The 12968-nt window shown below is 51.4% G+C and overlaps 2 protein-coding genes across 2 annotated transcripts; both read left to right on the forward strand.

Annotated features, from left to right (window-relative positions):
• The first annotated feature begins 5783 nt into the window (after nucleotides 1–5783).
• LOC139786204 (uncharacterized) lies at nucleotides 5784–7049 on the forward strand. The gene has a single exon (XM_071725368.1). The coding sequence runs from the start codon at nucleotides 5784–5786 to the stop codon at nucleotides 7047–7049; it is 1266 nt and encodes a 421-aa protein (XP_071581469.1).
• A 4693-nt stretch (nucleotides 7050–11742) lies between these two features.
• Nucleotides 11743–12738, forward strand: LOC139786206 (stromelysin-1-like). The gene has a single exon (XM_071725369.1). The coding sequence runs from the start codon at nucleotides 11743–11745 to the stop codon at nucleotides 12736–12738; it is 996 nt and encodes a 331-aa protein (XP_071581470.1).
• Nucleotides 12739–12968: the final 230 nt, after the last annotated feature.

The raw sequence follows: 12968 nt of genomic DNA on the forward strand, positions 1-12968 counted from the left end.
TCTTGCGCTCCGACGCGTCGTACGAATCTTCGCGCAAGAGAAGCGCGTTGTTTCGAAACGTCGCGATTTCGTCTCTCAAACCCTGGTTCGCGTTTGTCACGATGACGCCCGTGAACTCTCGATCGACGGTGTTCTTCTTCTCGATCTCTTCGATCACGGCGCTTTTGAACCGTTTGATCGCGTCCTCCACGTAACTCCTGTTCGTCGCGTCGGTGCCGAACTCCGGCGCGGCCACGCGTCGTATCTTGCGCTCCGACGCGTCGTAGGAATCCTCGTTCAAACGGAGCGCGTCGTTCTTCAGCGTCGCGATTCCGCCTCTCAATTCTTCCGTCGCGTCGTTCTTCCTGATCTCTTCGATCACGACGCTCTTGAGCCGCCCAATCGCGCCCTCTACGTAGCTCTTGTTCGTCGCGTCGGTGTCGACCTCCGGCGCGGCTACCCCTCGTATCTTGCGCTCCCTCGCGTGGTAAGAGCCCTGACTCAAGCGGAGCGCGTCGTTCCTCAGCGTCGCGTCGTTCTTCTTGATCTCTTCGATCACGACGCTCTTGAGCCGCCCGATCGCGCCCTCTACGTAACTCTTGTTCGTTGCGTCGGTGCCGATCTCCGGCGCGGCTACCCGCCGTATCTTGCGATCCCGCGCGTCGTAAGAGTTTCGATTCGAGAGAAGCGCGTCGTTCCTCACCGCCGCTATCTCGCCTGTCAATTCTTCGGTCGCGCTTCTCTTCGATCTTCCGATCGCGTCCTCGACGTAGCTCTTGTTCGTCGCGTCGATGTCGATCTCCGGCGCGGCTACCCGCCGTATCTTGCGCTCCCTCGCGTCGTAGGAACCCTTGCTCATAAAGAGCGCGTTGTTGCGCGTGTAGTTACGCAGGGATTCGATCGAGGAGCGTAATCGCACCGTGGACGCACCGTCGATTCCGTCACCGTTGCTCCGATTTGTCAGAGACATGCCGAATTTGTTCACGGACATCGCGCGCGCGGGGGAGGCGCTGGAGAGCGCGCGATACGTACTGCCGTCGCGATCGACGCGACCGATCAATTTACGACATAACCGGCCTCGCGAAGTTCCTCGATTATCGACAGAATTTCGTTGTCGTGAGCGTCGTTGCCAGCCCGACGAGAAGCGTCTAGCAGTCGAAGTCGATCGACCAGCTCGTTGGGATCGTCCCAGTGAACGTAATCGATCGCGTTGTCGGTCAGTCGCATGGCCGACGGTAGTCCGGCGCCCTTCGTAGTCCCAACTGTGTGAGACGGATGTACGAGCGGCGCTATTATTTTTGTGTACTTGTGTCCCCTGTTACCCTTAACAGGCATGCCGGCGCTGCGACCGCGTTTGTGAGCGCTGGTGGCGAAAAGTATACTCCTGTACGTTCGTTTGTCCTTCTCCGTGTAGACGCGAGCGTTGGGAATTCGCATGAAGATCAACTCGTACAGACCGCGCGTGCCCTTGTACCGTACACCGTCGATGATCACGGAGTCATCCGGGGCCACGTCAAATCGCTTGTTACCCAGCATCGTGCCGTGCTCGCCGAGATACACTCCGTAGACGTGGTCGATCTCCTTTTTACTGTCGCCGCTCAGAAGAGCGCCCACGTACTCCCGCCCTAACGGTCCTAGTTGGCTATTCAGAGCGTCGCGACATTCCGCCGTGCTCAAAGACTCCCTGACGGACGTCTCCAGCGCGGGGGGTGGAGTCGTAGTCTCCGAGACGATCTCGTGTTCTCTGGGTAAAAACCGGACCGAATCGGCGTGGATCGGCGTGGAGCTCGCGATAGTTGTCGTCGTCGCGGGAGCCGAACTCAACCGTGCTGGACGCGACTCTCCTTTTTTTCCCGCGGTCGTCGTTGTCCTTATTGGCGTGAATACGTCGTCGTCGTCGTCCTCCCCGTAATCGCGTTCCAGGTCGGCACCTACAACGTCGTCGTCGTCGTCGTCGCCGTAGTCACTATCCTTCTTTGCTCTCTTCGTCGTTTTCATCTTTCTCGCGAGCGTAAAGCTACCGTCGTCGTCAATATTGCCCGGTCCTTTACCCCTGCGGTACGCGTCATCGGCGAGCCGTTTCAGAGGTTTGACGATGGGCTCGTACCTCTTTTCCAGAGCGATCTCGCTCTCCATTTTTCCAACCCTGAGAGCGGCGTACTTCCTGCGAATCGAGGCGCGCGTTTTGGCTATCTCTCGCGCGGTCCTCTCTTCCGCGATCGCGCTCAAACTCGCGTCGTTCGGCGAAGCGCACTGATCGGCTCTACAGCACGGCGAAGTCGTGGAACCCCCGTCTGTACCGTCCGCCTCGCAACGCGCTGTCCTTGTCTATCACGGCGAAACCGTAGGTGCGTCGCCAACACTCGCGACAGAAGGCGCGAAACTCGTCGTACGACATGTCGATGTTCACGTGATCGTCGTACACGTGCCGCAGATTGGTGCCGTCCTGCTTGAACAGGATCAACAGATTTGCGTTATCGCGCACGAGATGTTTTGGTATTTTGGCGTACGTCTGACAGAGATAGAAGCAATCGATATTCGAATGTCGACCCATAGAAAAGTACTCCCTCATTCTGTCCTGCTTGTCGCAGGCCACGTCGTCGAAGACGAAGACCGAGTCGGGAAGCGCCTCGTCGGGCGGAACGACGTCGCGATTGTCGGAGAACGCGCGATAGCTGATCTCCTCCATAGGCTCGAACAATCGTTCGAGATATCGATACTTCGGTTGTTGCAGAGATTTCAAGTACACGTATACGTTCTCGAAACGAAGACCGTGCGCTTGTTCCAGCAGACTCACCAGAACGTTCGTCTTACCGCAGTTAGAGGGACCGCAGATGATGCAACGTACGACGTTCGGCAAGAGAGGACCGTGTCTGCGCGATTCTCCGTTTCCTCCCTCGGTCGCGTTCGACCTTGCCTGCGTTTTGCGATCCACATTTGAGACTCCTATCGTCACCGACTGTCGCACGAATCGCATTGCGCCCTCTCTCTTTCGCTCTCTCTCTCTCGGTCTTTTCCGCAAGCGCGCGCTCGTTTGCGCGATGAACGCGCCCGAGCGCCGGGGCGGGGAGGGCAGCACGGACGTCGTTTCGTTTTGTCGCGCGTGCGCAAACGCTTCGCGCGCAAGTATAAGTAGCGCGAGCGCGTCGTCGTATCCGTAGAAATTCGATCTCAAAAGCAACGAATCGTTCGCGCGCGTCGGTGATCGAGATGTTTCCCATCCTACTGACGGACAGGCGCGATATTCTCGATCTAACGGCCGAGGAGCTGGAATTCGTTCCGAAGATCGTTCTGTTGCGTAAATTTGAGAAATATGTGCAACTGCTGTGGGACCGTTTGCCCGAACATATAAAAGCGGATCCCGAGGTGCAGAGATATCGCTCGTGTATGGAACATTACAATCGTCCGTGGCAGCGAACGCACATAGACGGTCCACCGCCGCTCGTCAAGGACTGCTACGAGTGCAACCGCGCGCTCGCTCTGAACGGTGAGTCGTCGAAACGTTTCCGTTCGAATTAAAAAGAAGAAAAAACCTTCCCGCAACCGCGACCGAATGCGCGGCGCCGGTCTACTCGATCGCGCGATAAACGCTCTTCCCTTCGAGCTGCATATACCCGGCTATCAGTTTTGCGGACCCGGTATGCGTCTAGCGAAGAGACTAGCGCGCGGCGACAAAGGCATCAATCCGTTGGACGCGGCGTGTCGCGAGCACGACATAGCGTATTCGCGAAGCGGCGAGCTCGCCGAACGACACGTCGCCGATCGACTGCTCGCCGAGAGGGCGCGCGAGCGCGTTACCGCAAAGGACTCGACGGTCAGTGAGAGACTCGCCGCGGCGGCCGTATGGGCGGCTATGAAAGCGAAGACGAAACTGGGCATGGGTATGGAAAGGAAAAAAGGAAGAAAGAGGAAAGGAACGGGGAGAAACGCGAAGACGAGGAGGAAGAGGCGGAGGATACTTCCGACGGCGAAACGCGGCGGCTTCTTGCCTTTTCTACCGATGTTGGGTGCGCTCGGTTCCTTGATCGGTGGCGCGGCTGGCGTGGCCAAGGCGGTGAGCGCCGGCAAAGCGGCGCGACGGGAACTCGAGGAACTGCAGCGACACAATCGCGCGATGGAGGGTCGCGGGTTGTACCTCACGCCGTATAAGAAGCGCGGAGGTGGCGCAAGGAGAATCGCCGAAAAAAAAATTTCGCGGAAGAAGGCGACCTTAGCGGCGACGTCGGATCTGCCGCCGTACGGCGTCACGACGAACGAGCAGCTCGATCGATCGGCGCGTCGCCTACGCATACCGTTCTTCCGTGGGGTGTTCATGCGCGACGCTCTGCCGACGAGGGTGCGACACGCGGAGTGCGGCATCGTGAATCTCGACGACGCGGCGGGTCCGGGCACGCATTGGGTCGCTTACGCGAAGAAAGGGAACGCGGCGATCTACTTCGACGCGTTCGGAAATCTCCGTCCGCCGAGGGATCTCGCGCGATATCTCGGCGGTGGCGGCGAGAGCGCGATCGTGACGTACAATTGTCGCGCGTTCCAGACGTTCGAGCAGAGAATTTGCGGACAGCTGTGCCTGCGATTTCTTCGCGAGATCGATTGGGGGAGCGGTGGCGAACGATCGACGTTCTCCCGCGATGTCGCTGACGCTCACGTTAACCGGAACCAGCAGCGTTCTCACAGCGAGTCACTTTCCCGCTTTGGATCTGAGCGACGGCGAGTACGAGCTGGGTTTGGCGACCTTTGAGACGTACAATTCGATACCGAACGTTACGCCGGCGAACAATCGATTCTACTTCGGCGAGGACAACCGGAAGATCGTCGTTCCGAAAGGGTCGTACGAGCTGCGAGCCGTGAGCAGATATCTGCGCGCCGCTCTTCTTCATCGCGAACGTCGCGCCCGCGAGAGAGAGAAAGGGAAAGAGAAGAGAGAAAAACTGCAGGCCGATGGCGCTGGACGGGTAAAAGAAAATAAACAAACGGAGAAGGACGACGACGACGATAACGACGACGCTTATCGCATATACGAGGACGAAGACGACGACGACGACGACGGTTATGGCATATACGAGGACAACGACGGCAAGAACGACGACGATGACGGCGGCGATAGAACGATACTCGCTCTTCGCGCCAACGAGAATACCATGAGGAGCGAGATAAAGTGCGCCTACAGAGTGAATTTTACAAAACCGAACAACATCGGTTCTCTTTTTGGTTTCTCGCGCGATCGTATCCTAAAACCAAACCAATGGTACGTTTCCGACGGACCCGTTGACGTCATGAGCGTGAACATAATTCGCATCGAATGCGGCATCACCACGGGAGCATACAGCAACGGACGCTCAGTGCACGTGATACACGAATTCGCGCCGAAAGTTCCACCGGGATATAAACTGTCGGAGACTCCGAAGCAGATCATTTACCTCCCGATCGTCGCGCGAAACGTCACCGATATCACGGTGCGAATCGTGGATCAGAACGATCGATTGATCGACTTTCGCGGCGAGGAGATAACGATTAGACTGCACGTACGTCGTCGCCGCAGTTAGTGCGTGTGTGCGCGTATCTCCGCGACCTGAAGAGAGAGCGAGAGGGATGCTCGTTCTGAACGGATCGAGCGCGGATTGTACGAACGAGCGAGCTAGTCCGTTCTACGACGTAATCGAAAGCGTAAGGAAGAGAAGAGGTGGTGGTGGTGGTGGTCGAGGAGGAAAGAGAGCCGTTCTCAGCAACGCCAACGTCAGGTTCCTACGATCGCTGGGTCTCGCCGTGAGAAACGCGTCGTTTCTACTTCGAAAGGAAAGACCATGGCCGACATTCTGAGTATCAGCGGTGAGCCGATCTTCGACGAGCGCATCGTCGGAATCGAGACTCACACGTATAACCCGTACGTGAACACAACGTTCGGGCACAACGACGAGATACGAATACTCATACAGCAACAGGATCTGTATACGTTGCCGTGCGACAGTTTTCTGTACGTCGAGGGACGACTCTATGACGACGGCGCGGGCGCGACGACGTCGGAAGCGACGGATGCTCAAAGGCAATACGCGAAATTGGTCAACAACTGCGTGGCGTTTATGTTCGACGAGATTCGATACGAACTCGACGGCGTGGAGATCGACCGGTATAGAAACGTCGGCATAACCAGCACGATAAAGAACTACGCGTCGCTGACCGCCGAACGAGCCAGGAGACTGCAGAACGCCGGATGGAGTTATCCGACGAACGAATCGAATCTGAACGACGCGTCCCGTCAATTCAACTTTTGCGTACCTTTGAATATTCTTTTGGGTTTCTGCGAGGACTACAGACGCGTTGTGATAAACGCGCGACACGAACTTATCCTGATACGCGCTCGTAACGACGTCAACTGCGTCGTAGATCCGAAAAAAACCGTGCCGAGAGATCCCGCCAAGGATCCTAAAATTACGCTACTGAAGGTGCAATGGCGTATGCCGCACGTGGCGTTAAACGACGTGACTAAATTGTCGCTTTTGCGAACGTTGGAGAGCGGACGATTTCTGAGCGTGGGCTTTCGCTCTTGGGACCTGTACGAATTTCCTCTGATGCAGAGCACGACCAAGCATTCGTGGGCCGTGAAAGCCGCGCCGCAGTTGGAGAAGCCGCGATACGTCATATTCGCGCTGCAGACCGGACGGCGAAACGAATTCACGGAGGACTCCTCGAGGTTCGATCATTGCGCGCTCGCCAACGTAAAATTGTATCTCAACTCGGAATTCTATCCCTACGACGACGTGAACGCGGATTTCGAAAGCGACAAGTTCGCCGTGCTGTACGAAATGTACGCGAAATTTCGAGGAGGGTACTACGGGGACAGTCGCGACGACGCGCTCTTCTCCCCGCGCGAATTCGCGCGAGTAGCGCCGCTCGTGGTGATCGATTGTTCCCGCCAAAACGAAGCGGTGAAGAGCGCCACCGTGGACGTGCGCATCGAATTCGAATGCAAGGAAAACGTTCCGCCGAAGACCACCGCCTTTTGTCTCATCGTTCACGATCGCGTCATCGAGTACGGTCCGCTGACCAATGTGGTGCGCAAAATCATCTAGCGGAAATGGCGATTGTAGGATACCACACCCCGGAAACGGGAGATATATAAATAGAGATATTTATTTATTTATTTTTGTTGTTTGCGCATTATCCATATTAACCATTGTCTTCTTCTTTTGTCTATTCTGCCTTTTTATAACAAGTGAACACATGCTTCGTGTGATTAAAATGTTAGAAGAGCTTGAAAATTTCAATTCAAAACAGACTATCTCTCATTATCACTATGCTAAGATGTATGAACTTGCGAAAATTGGGTATGAAACGCGAGTAATTGTAAAAAGACAAAACGCAAGCGAACCAGTGATCTATATAGAGGCACTTGAAGATTATTATGAGAAACTGATGGAAGTTCCCATCCAAACTGGCCACGGAGGTAGAGATAAAATGCTTTATTATATCACAGAAAATGGCAAATTACCAAATCACACGACATATTTCTCACCTTGAGAAAAGCTGCTGCAAAACAGTCAGCAAGTGGTGGTCAGGCGTATAAAAAATGTAATTGTAAAATAGCCAAGAATCAGTGACGGACGAACAGGTGTGCCTGCTTTAAAGCAAAGATTTTGTGCAACTCTCGTTACCACATGAGCTCAACTTGCATTAATAAATAATAATGTATATAATCTATATATATAAAGGAAGATGTCCTGACTCATTCACTCACTCATCAACGCCCAGCCCAAACCCCTGAACCGAATTTTTACCAAAAGTATATGAAATAGGGGTAGAATTTTCCGGGGAGTACCACTATGTGTATGGTTTTTTGTTACCGATTTTCTGGAAACCGGTTTTTCTAATTTTTCTAATTTTTCGGGAAATAATTCACCGAATCTCAAAGAATTACAGATCAAATTTTTACCAAAAGTATGTGAAATAGGGGTAGAATTTTCCGGGGAGTGCCACTATGTGTATAGTTTTTTGTTACTGATTTTTTGGAAACCGGTTTTTTTAATTTTTCGGGAAATAATTGATTGAATTTTAAAGAATTGCATATAAAACAGGGGTAGAATTTCCCGGGGAGTGTTATAAACTGTATAGTTTTTCGTTACCGATCTTTTTGGGAAGCGGTATCTTTTTGGAAATCGGTTACGAAATTTGTCCAATTTTTTTAGGAAATAATTGAGTGAATCTCAAAGAATTGTATACGACGGAATTGAATTTCAGTCGTTAAAAAAGTAATATTTTTTAATTTATAGCATTTTAGAGATGGAGGGAGGGAGAGAGAGAGAGAGAGAGAGAGAGAGAGAGAGAGAGAGAGAGAGAGAGAGAGAGAGAGAGAGAGAGAGAGAGAGAGAGAGAGAGAGAGAGAGAGAGAGAGAGAGAGAGAGAGAGAGAGAGAGAGAGAGAGAGAGAGAGAGAGAGAGAGAGAGAGAGAGAGAGAGAGAGAGAGGAGAGAGAGAGAGAGAGAGGAGAGAGAGAGAGAGGAGAGAGAGAGAGAGAGGGAGAGAGAGGGAGAGAGAGGGAGAGAGAGGGAGAGAGAGGGAGAGAGAGGGAGAGAGAGGGATAGAGAGGGAGAGAGAGGGAGAGAGAGGGAGAGAGAGGGAGAGAGAGGGAGAGAAAGGGAGAGAGAGAGGAAGAGAGAGGAAGAGAGAGGGAGAGAGAGGGAGGGAGGGAGGGAGAGACTATTTGCGTGTCTTATTACATATGTCCTCCGGGGCGAAGCCCGGGTAACCAGCTAGTAATGTATATGTGTAATTAAATGTTTTGTTTACATTCGCAATGCTATCCAATGATCATTTTTCTAACTGACCAAAGCGTGTCAGGCCGTTAGGCTAACAGCCGGCTTTTAGCCTAAGAGGCTGAATTTACTAGGCTATTACACTAATTCACGGTTGATTATTCTATTGGCCGGCGTTTAGCTAAGTTCCTAGGATTTTAGCTAACGGGCTGATTTTTCTAAAAGCCTACGACATATATAAAGACGGGGATCCTTCGATCGTTCCTCAGATCCCGTTAAGAACGAGCAGTTTGAGCGTGAATTGTTCGACGCGCACCGACTCGATGGCCGCAGCGGCAACGACGATCTTCGTCGACCTGCAGGGATTCGTGGTGAGCGACAGATTCGTCGCAAAGGAGGTGGCCGTGCTCCGAAGCGAGACGCGCGAACTCGCGCATCACGTGTTTCGCGCGCCGATGAAGTGGGACCTCCTCACGAACGCCGAAAAAGCAAGGGCCAACTGGCTGATGGCGAACCATCACGGCCTCCGTTGGAAAGACGGGGACGTGGACTATCGCCTAGCCAGGTCGATTATTCGACGCGCGGTGTGCGACGACCTGGGCGAGGGAGAAGAGACGCCCGGCGCGCGAATATACGTGAAAGGCCTCGAGAAGAAGAGGTGGCTGGAGGAGATTCTCGGCGACGTCGACGCGACGATCGAGACCATCGACGCCGAGTACGACGACATCGATCGGCTGGAGTTTCTTCGCGCCGATCGCGCGTTTCGCTGCGGACGCCATCAACGGTGCTGCGCGATGGAGAACGTGATGAAGTTGCGCGACTGGTGGAACGAGCGACGCGAGTGTCTCTCCAGCATCGACTCCACGGATCAAATATAAATGTGTATCCATCCATCCATCTATATATGTATATATTTTAATCAATAACAAAAAGATCTATCTATCTATCTATATTTTAATAAATAAAAAAACTGATGCAAAATCAACGAACGAAGTTATTCATTATTCGCATACCTACACCGTACGTATAGTCGTACTCGATAACGCCGAGCGCGATAGCGTCGAGCGCGCGAGCGATAGCGACGAGCAAGCGAACGAGAGCGTCGAACTCGAAGAAGAACGGCAACGATAACGCCGAGCGCGCGAAACTGTCAATGAGCGGAGTCGGGAGCGTCGAGCGGAAGCGCGATATCGGCGGTGGGAGCGTCTAATCTCGTTGCTGTTCACGCGTATTTATCTTTATATAATAGTTATTTAATATTATATTTATCCAATATTATATTTATTCTTGTATATTATATACTACTTATTTACTACTTTATCCTTATTGCTTCCTCATAGAGGAAGTTTTGTTTTCGTAAATTCGTATATGAATCTTTGATTGCGTATAAAGTTTGCTCTAATCAACCAAATTAAAAAGAATTATATATATAAAATAGCAGTAGAAGAAACCAAAGAAAGGATATTTGACATATGGTGTTGTAACATAATCTTTTTCTATCTATAATAATATAAATGAAATTAAAATCTTTATTGTTTGATATAATTATATACATAACAATATAATTTTATCCAATTTATTATGAAGAGAGCTAACCCCTTTATATTATATTATATTATATTATGTTATATTATATTATGTTATATTATATTATGTTATATTATATTATGTTATATTATATTATAGTATATTATGTTATATTATATTATATTATATACTACTTATTTACTATATTAATTTTTTTACATATTATTTCTTGTTAGAAACAGAGGGCCAGCCCTCGACGACGTCGTCGTCGAAGTCGACGTCAATCAAGTTGATGTCAATATTGCAGCGACCGCTCTCATCCTCCTCGTCGTCGTCGTTGTTGTCTTCGTCGTCGTTGTCATCATTGTCGTCGCAGCATGTATCGGGACGCTTCGCCGATGAATCGAGTCGCGCGGCGTCCCGATACATGCTGCGAATCCTCGCAGCGTACAAACGCATGTGGTTCCTCGATTTTTTTAACACCAATACGATGAGTCCTCTTCGCAAAAAATACATATTATTAATAAATATATATAAATGAATATATATAAGTGAATTTATAAATAAATATATAACTGAATATATAAGTAAATTTATAAATAAATAAATAAAAATATAAATAAATATATAAATGAATATATAACAATATAATTTTACATTTGCAAACTTACATTCGATCGAACATCCGTGCGTCCTCGTCGACGCGGATCGTGACTTGCAGACAGGGCGGCGCTCCATCGACGATATTTCTGAGGCGATGCTGCAGCTGCAGCACCGCCTCGTGTAAGTCGTCCGTAGCCCTAGCTACGGACGTTGCCTAGATTTGCGCCAAATCGCACACTCCTTTCAGTTTGGATATTTTGTCCATTACGTGTTCTTAGGAAAAATTCACGTCACTAGCTCGAAAAACTGTGAACGAACTACACCCGAGTCTAGCCTCGAGTCCTTATATATATCGAGGATGCGCAATCGAAGAAGGATGTGGAATCAAAGAAGGGATGTGCAATCATAAAAGATATTGCGCGTGTAATAAAAACTATGTAAAAAATTGACCTTTGCACACAGGAAGAAATGCATTTTTCTAATCAAACCGACTCATCCGCCGGAATCGTCGACGCATTTCTTCCACCCCGAGACCCCCGCCGCCACCTGTCCGCGCTATCGGTAGCGAGCATCCCCGCGTATGTCGCTCTTCGCGATCGCGCTCGTATCGCGACGCATCGTCATCGTCAATAAAAGAAGCAGGATATTGTGTAATGAAAACTATTTTTAGAAAATTTGCACAGAGGAAAAAATGCATTTTTTTTATCAAACGGACTCATCCGCCGGAATTGACGCGTTTTTTCCACCGCGAGACCCCGCCGCCACCTGTCCGCGCTATCGGCAACGAGCGTCACCGCGTGGACCGCGCGTCGCGATCGCGCTCATATCGTGAAACGCCGTTATCGCAGTTCCGCCGTTTTTCTCGCTCTCTCTCGCCCTCGACGATGTGGCTCGCGCGCGTAATCGCGTTAACCGCGTGTTTTATCGCCGCGAAGTGCGTCAATCCCACGGATGAGAATTACGCACATACGATCGATTACCTGCGGAAATACGGATATCTGACCGAAGATGTGGACGCGTTTCCGGCTCAGAGACGAAACGACGTTCTTCGTAACGCCATCGAGGAATTTCAACGATACTACGGTCTGCCCGGCGATGGAACGCTCGACGACGAAACGCTGCAATTGATGCGTAAACCGCGATGTGGTTTCCAAGATATCCTGAAGCACGGAACGACGGCGAGTCTATCAAAATGGCCGAGGACTCACCTGACGTGGGATTTTTACGTAGCCGCCAAAGAGGAGCTGAATACCGCGCGGGCCGCGTTCGACCTGTGGTCGCAACATTCGGCGTTGACGTTCGAACGCTCCAAAACGAATCCTGACATTATAATATCTTGGCGAACCCGACGTCACGGTAACACGAATATCAACGTAAACGGCCCAAATTGCTCGGCCAAATTCGACGGTCCCGGTAACGTGCTGGCCCACGCGTATCTCCCGACGAACGAAGCGGGATTCGTCTCCGAGGTGCACGTCGACGGGGACGAGCCGTGGCATATTCACGTCGGTAAAAATCCCTCGAATACGTTTTCCCTGCATTTCACGCTGACGCACGAGATTGGTCACTCTCTCGGATTGCGGCACAATGAGCGCAAGACTTCGGTGATGTTCGCGTACTCGCCCGACAAGCAGTATCCGGTTAAGCTCGACAGATTCGACATTATCGACATTCAACGTTTGTACGGTGAAAAACTGACGAACGCGCCCTCACAGACGCCGGCGCCGCCGCCGCCGCCGCCGCCACCGCCGCCACCGCGGTCACGGCCGCCGCAACCATCGCCGGACCTGTGCGCCCTTGGTCGCGTAAACGCGATATTGATTTTGGAAAATCGAATGTACATCTCGGGCGTACGTTTGGTCGATCGATCTGGACGGTAGGACGTACAATGGACCGTTAGCCCTGTCAAATCACATGAGCTTTCTTCACGACAATTACACGCGCATAGCTGCCGCCTATCAATCTCCGTCCGGTGATCTCATGGTGTTCGTAGATAATTTGGTATACATGGTTCAATATCCGGAATTTTCTCTGAGGCCAAATTGGCCGAAGACTTTGCGAGAACTCGGATTTCCCGCAGATGCGAAACTCAACGGAGCGGTAAACACCC

This window comes from Temnothorax nylanderi, unplaced genomic scaffold (assembly GCF_030848795.1).
Source record: "Temnothorax nylanderi isolate EJ_2023f unplaced genomic scaffold, tnyl_v1.0 TNYL_tig0982_pilon, whole genome shotgun sequence".
Lineage (NCBI taxonomy): Eukaryota > Metazoa > Arthropoda > Insecta > Hymenoptera > Formicidae > Temnothorax > Temnothorax nylanderi.